Source organism: Eurytemora carolleeae, unplaced genomic scaffold (genome assembly GCF_000591075.1).
Source record: "Eurytemora carolleeae unplaced genomic scaffold, Eaff_2.0 scaffold1879, whole genome shotgun sequence".
NCBI lineage: Eukaryota > Metazoa > Arthropoda > Copepoda > Calanoida > Temoridae > Eurytemora > Eurytemora carolleeae.
Window position 1 is genome coordinate 36,427 of NW_019397763.1, and position 6,557 is coordinate 42,983.

Consider the following 6,557-nt stretch of genomic DNA (forward strand, 5'->3'; position numbering starts at 1 on the left):
TATCGAATTTCTGAGACGGGGTTACTCTGTTGTGTGTATTTGTGCGGCCTATCGGGAAAGAATTGTCCGGGGAAAATAAACATCCCCCACCAGAATCCTAACTGGCCTATTATCCTGATTTGTCTAGCGTGTTGCTGTTTTCCGTCAACAAAGATATGTTTTGATATGTTTTGTGGTGATAAGTTTTGTGGTGATAAGTTTAGTGACAATATGTTTTGTATGGGTTCCTGGATATTAATGCTTTAAATACTTCCTTTAAAATATTGATAATAGTCTCTATCTCAAAAAAAAGTTTTTTCAGAATTATTTATTTTTTATTGGATTTGTATATTTGTAGTTGTCTTAAAGTAACAATAATTCCACACAGAACACTGATTAAGAAAGAATTATCAATAATTATATCATTTTATTAAATTGATCTATTTTAGCTAAAAGAAAAAAAACCTTAAAATTAAGTCATTTTTCAGGAATGATTTGTTTTTGGCTAATAAACTTAAACTTAGTCATGCAAATTCAATATTCCTAGAGTAGCAGTTCCAAGGCCAATACCAAGCAGAACAAATCCAGCTACCACATGTTCTAAACTTAGTCTTTCCTAAATTAAGCATGTAAACAGTATTGATAGGTTACTATTGAGATTTTCTGATAATTTTGGGTTTAGAACACTTTGGCATGAATACATCTATTAAGTGAGTTCTATAACCTAATTGAGGCCTATTTGTTTGAAATCATTCTTTAAATATATTGATTAGAAGCCTAGATCAGGGGGGCTGGAACTTAGCTACCTGGCTGTGTGTTTAGCCTGAGTGAACAATTAGTACAGCGTTCAGATATAGGATTTAAGGAGGGGGGGGGGGGATGCCCTGACCACGGCCACCATATATTCTCAATATGATTTCAAGCACCTAACGACTGCTGTTTTCAACAAAATCGTCAGCACCCCGACCCCCAAGAATACATTCTGTTTACGATGGATATTTTAATTTTTAAAACAAATATTCTTTAAGATAATCTTAAACTTGTCTAGATTTCATGATACCGGGTCAGGAGATTTATGTTCTGTGTGAAGTTCACAAGTAAAGGAAATCAGGAGAATCATGAAGTTCTATTTCAAGAAATCTTTGAGAAAAGAAAAAGATAGAGTTGCGGTGTACTTTACAATAATTAGAAACCCAATTAAAATATTATTATTTTTTCATTAATAAATTGTTAAGCCCACCATGTTGTACATTCTTTATGAAATTAATCTTACAGCTTCGTCAGATTTAGAATTTTTTTTTTTTAGCTGGATAATGTATAAAGATTTTAGATATTTGTTTGCCATTTAATTTAACTGTGTCTATTACTCTCTGTGTAGTTAACAAATAAGCTTTTTAAGATAAGAAGAAATAATTTTTTCTGTTTTTGTCCTAAAATTTTCCGTTTTTTGCCTTTCATTCTAAGTTAATTCACTTTGAGATAGAAATTGCTTGTGAGAAAAAATAACAGTTTTTCCTAGTAAAATACTCAATTTTGTAGAGAATTTTATTTACCCTTCATTTAAAGTGGGGCGTGTCCGACTCACAACTGTACTCTTTAAACCTTCGTCTGATCAATAATTTGGAAGATATCTTTGTTTTGCAAGCTTGTAAAGTGTTTGAATTCTGGCCATTTTTGACAGCCCCTTTTACTTTTAAAGTTAAAAATATGGATATCCTTTTTAATATTACGAAGCTTATAGGGGCCCTCTATGTACTAAATATTATGTCTGCAGGTCCTTTAGGGACCATGAACAAAGACTTATAATTATTCTCTAAATTTTGATAATCAAAATAACGTCTTCAAAAATCCCCCTCTTCTTTAAAATGTACATGTTGACCTTTTCGTCAAATTTTGAGGGGACCACACAAACAAAAATTAAGCATATTTTTTTTCTCTTAAATTGAAGGAAGGTTTTATTTCTGTATTTCAATTTTGAACTGCACAATGCAACCATTTAATAAATGTTAAAATTAAGGCTGGGTGGGTTGAATCTATGTATAGCTTGTCCTGTCAAACGATCGTTTTCAATAATTATTAACAACCCTACTTGTACATCATGAACTTGTCATGCAAAAAGAACAATGAATAGTGAATATGTTTTACTTCTTGTGTCAATTTGTAGAAAATAAATTTAAACTGATCACTATCATCTTGTCATTCTGAATTGTGTGTCTAACTGGTCCTCTATTCAACACAAAACACCCCAAACATTTGTACAGAGTATAATCCTTGTCGCAACTCTAGCTTTATATTCAATGTACTGCATGGACATACCTACTAGCTAGTACAGAGCCAAATTAATATTTTCAGTTATAGCTGAAACACTCCAATATGGTGAAGGCAACATGAGCTATCTAGTTTAATTTATCTAAGTTTTGTGATTACCATACCAATGTATATGTTTCTTCATCCCATTTTATCTCGGAATATCTAGAATCTATGTAGTCAGATAATGCAGCCTGAAAGGTAAGATATTCTTTAAATTCTAAAGATTATAAATTCAATGTAAAGAATAATGTCATTTTCAGTATGCAACCGGCTGAATCTATGGTACTTATGCAATAGAATTTGTCTTTGTGACAATTTATTTAATACATCATTGAGCCATGTTGCTTAAAACAATTTGCTATGAAGATAGCGGAATACGGCATAAAAAACCTATGCTACAATTTTCGTATTTTTAGTATTTTCTCATGGAAGTTAAATATTTTTCAAGCAATGCCTGGTGTCTAAATGCCTGGTGTTGCTTTAACTGTTTTTTTTGTGGGGGGTGGGGGGATAAGAGATGCAAATAAGTACTCATTGTAATTGAGTCTCACCTGATGAGATATACACTCAAAATGGTTGAGTATTTCCTGCCATTTTGATCTCTTCTGCATAATCCAACCAGAAAGGTCAGAGGTTAAGTGTTCCTTAAAGGGACAGACCTGCCATGTAAGGTAGTTGAACTGAGTATGCAGTGTTGTGGAAAGCTTCTTTAGGATCCATTTGAGACAAATAAAACTTTATAAAGATCTTTAAATCCTGAGTTTGAGTAAAGATTCTACTCCTACATTGAGGGTGGATATGTTTTCAGAACCATTTTTTTTAATTACTAAATAACGATCACGAAAAATGTAAACAAAACTCAACAGTAAACTAATTAGTTGTTAAGGAACCGGTTGAGTAAATGAAAATTAATTTTATCATCGAAAATAATTTATCTTGTTCAATTATTAGTTTCTATTTTCTCATTATTTTAGTTTCTCATTATTCACAAAGATTTTCTGTAGATTTTCTGGATTTATTATTGAAAAGACGACATTTGAAGAATTTGAAGAAATCTGTAAGTAAATTCAAAGAAAATTAATATAATGATGAAAACAAAATAATTGATTCTAGCATTGATTTATTGACAAATTTCTTTTGAGAAATATGTTCCCAACCATCTAATTAGTTTACTGTATGATTTTTACTAATTTTTTTAAGTAGGAGTTTTGAACGTCGAATTTGCGCTCAAACTTAGGATTTACAGATCTTTAAAAATTTTTATATGTCTCAAATGAATCCTAAAGAAGCTTTCCACAACACTGCATACTCAGTTCAACTACCTTACATAGCAGGTCTGTCACTTTAATAATCAAGTGCTTTTTTTGGTATATGGTTAAAGGAATGATAACAATTGAAATTACATACATCACTAGTGTATAGTTTATAATCCTCCGGTATGAGATCCTAAGTAGAAAATAAAATTAGTTTACAATGAAAAGGTTTAAAGTATGGAGCATTACCAAATCAAAAAAAACCAAATTTGCTATCCCTTTGTCTGCAATTAGATCCACCATTTCTTGCTAGAAAACAATTATGACTAACAAATTTAAATATAACTTTTTTATGATTATACCTTGTTGTGAACAAAAATAGTTGTACTCATTATTTTGATCACATTTGAATCCTCAGATTTTGACAGTTTGTCATAATAGACCATGAATTCACTGTCAAATGCCAAGGTCTAATATAAGAATATTTTAAGTACAAGCTTTTTAGGTATTTCACGCCCATCTTCTATTTCAATCGTGGAATATGTTCTTGTTGTATACATTGTAGAAAAAAATTTGCGGATTTTATAAAAAGAATTTATGGATTTTCAAAAGTTTTTTAATTTGATCACCCATAAGCCTTCCCTAGGGTAATGCGAGGCCCTACAAAAAATATGGGCCCGATTAGTTCAGCCGTTTTAGTGTTATAATTGGATTCAAACAGACAGACATAAAAGTATAAACATGGATTTTTAATTTTTCACAAAAAAATTGGGTTTTGAAAAATGAACTGCTCAATAGTAAATGTGTTAAAAAACATGACAGTGTTTTACTGTGCAAAGTATAATTGAAATAAAAATAGTAGCATTTTCAATGCTTTATAATTGCTACTTTCTACCATGCTTGTATCTTTTTAAAACTATGAAAGATGTTAGATCAAATAGTTTATGTAATTGTCTATAAAAATTAGATTCAGTGGCAAAAGCTTAGTTTCTTTTCAAAAATAAATCTAAAGTTTGACATATTACCATGCCCCTTTGAGCAATTTGAGAATGTGTATCTAGGAAAGGGTCCCAAGAAGGAGCTAAAAGTATGGCCCTGAAAACAATGACAAAATTTGGAAATCAATGAAATTATTGGATTCAAACCATTTGAAAAAAGCAACCTCTTTGCCGCCTGAAAACTTCATGACCTAAGTGCTCCGCACACTGAGGTCATCAGATTCTAAAAATTACTGATTATGTAATGTCTCACATATGTCTTTTAGTATTGTAAGTTTGAAAAAAATCGTTGATGGTGCCTACTAGGAGGTGGCTGATTTCAGATGGGCTGACCCATTTGGTAATAGAAATGCTTAGAATTTCTTGTTATTCTTTAATAATTAAAAGAAATTGAGTCTTTGTTTTACACCTTTTTTTAACCTAATAATTAAATTAGATCAATAAATTATGGTTTACGCTTTTACGCTGCAGAGGTTTAAGGGTTTGAAATTTGAGTTTGTGGCTAAGATAATAATTCCTGTAACCCCTAAGCTCAAGTATTGAAAAATCACCTGAATTACAATAAAACATATTAATTGCCTGTACTTCTAATTTAAGTAATTTGCAAGAAAAAAGCATACTTAAATTTTGTTTCAGATCTTTATCAAAGCCAATAATGGAAAGTTTAAGATAAAAAATGTGCAAAAGTTTTTTATCCTGGAGTATTAAGAATTCATAACTAGCATTAAACTGACCTAAGGTTACTGGAAAACCCCATTGTCAGGAGTGCTGATGCCAGAGCCCAAGTAAGTAAGATTAAGCTTCCAGAGTACACTTAAATTTAGATGATCTTTAGATGGATTTCCTCACTCAAAAGACAATGTAAAATATTTATACAGGAGAAGAAACTTTTCAGTATGTATAAAATGCCTCTTTTTTGACTACGAAATGTGCACCTTTGAGAAGGTGGGTGGTGAGGTTAGTAAAGGTCGGAATGTGTTTTGAATTCCAGAAATACGCTAAAACAATTGATTTAATGGGAATCGATATCCATATTTATACCATGCGCATTGCGCATAGAACAAACACAGAGTGGGGATGTGGTCACCACCCACCTGCTGAAGGGTGCATATTTCGTAGTTGAACAAAAGGCATTTTTCCTATTTATGTTCACTCCAAAACCTGCAAGCAATCAAGATAACATCTTCTTCATTACCTCGATGTTTAGAGAAAAGAAACAGGTCTGGCATTGCTTCAGCATTTATTAAAGAAAAAGGAATCAGAGCCACCAACACATTATCAGGCTTAAATTAGCATGAGTTTGAATTAATAATAGCATATGAATAATAGTTCAGTAGCTGTACTTTCTGACTACAATAGGAATCATGGAATACAAGTTGGTTAGTGGGTTGCTTATATATTTAAGATCAATAGATAAAATGTAAATAAACAGATATAAGACAACAATTAACCTGTTTAAAACCAAGCGCTTTAACCATTTTGGAAATAAATAGCATTCCGATACTTGTTGAAATCAAACTAAATATCAAGTAATATCATAATTACGTAGAAAATTATCTTATAAGTTACCTTACTAGAATCCCAAACCAGGTAACCTTGTCAAACACCTTTATTGATCAATTAGATTATTTATTTAATTTAAAATTAAATGTTTTCTGAAAATGGTTGTTTGTACCTTCAACAAGTTTTCGTAAGCAGGTCTTTTCTCCGGGTACTAAAATCAAGAAAATGAAGGCATTTTTTTTTGTTTTTTAACTAATCAAGGTATAACTGCTGAAAAATTCATGTTTAAGTTTTGGTTGGAAATAGAATGAACTTCCCGAGTGGACCATCTGGGACTAACGACTAACCTTGTGACTAACGTAGGCGCTCTTTTGTTTAATGTAGCAAATTTCAGAGAGCGGATATGATCCCCAGCATGGGGTCATTCAGAAAACAAGCTAGAATGAGACTAAAAATATGCCTATTTGCAGCGGCGCAACTAGGCCTTTTCTGAGGGGGGGGGCGAAATCTGAAA

The 6,557-nt window shown here is 31.7% G+C and overlaps 1 protein-coding gene across 2 annotated transcripts; it reads right to left on the reverse strand.

Moving 5' to 3' along the window:
• Positions 1-292: 292 nt before the first annotated feature.
• On the reverse strand, positions 293-6,254 carry LOC111715827 (uncharacterized; the record flags this gene model as incomplete). Of its 2 annotated transcripts, XM_023491209.1 has the most annotated exon segments (13): positions 293-371; positions 523-595; positions 2,412-2,480; positions 2,841-2,933; positions 3,697-3,735; positions 3,792-3,851; positions 3,905-4,012; positions 4,568-4,637; positions 5,275-5,353; positions 5,736-5,823; positions 5,992-6,058; positions 6,110-6,147; positions 6,216-6,254. In XM_023491209.1, coding segments are annotated over 13 exon segments (852 nt in total), but the record flags the coding sequence as incomplete, so codon positions are not given.
• Between the last annotated feature and the right edge of the window lie 303 nt (positions 6,255-6,557).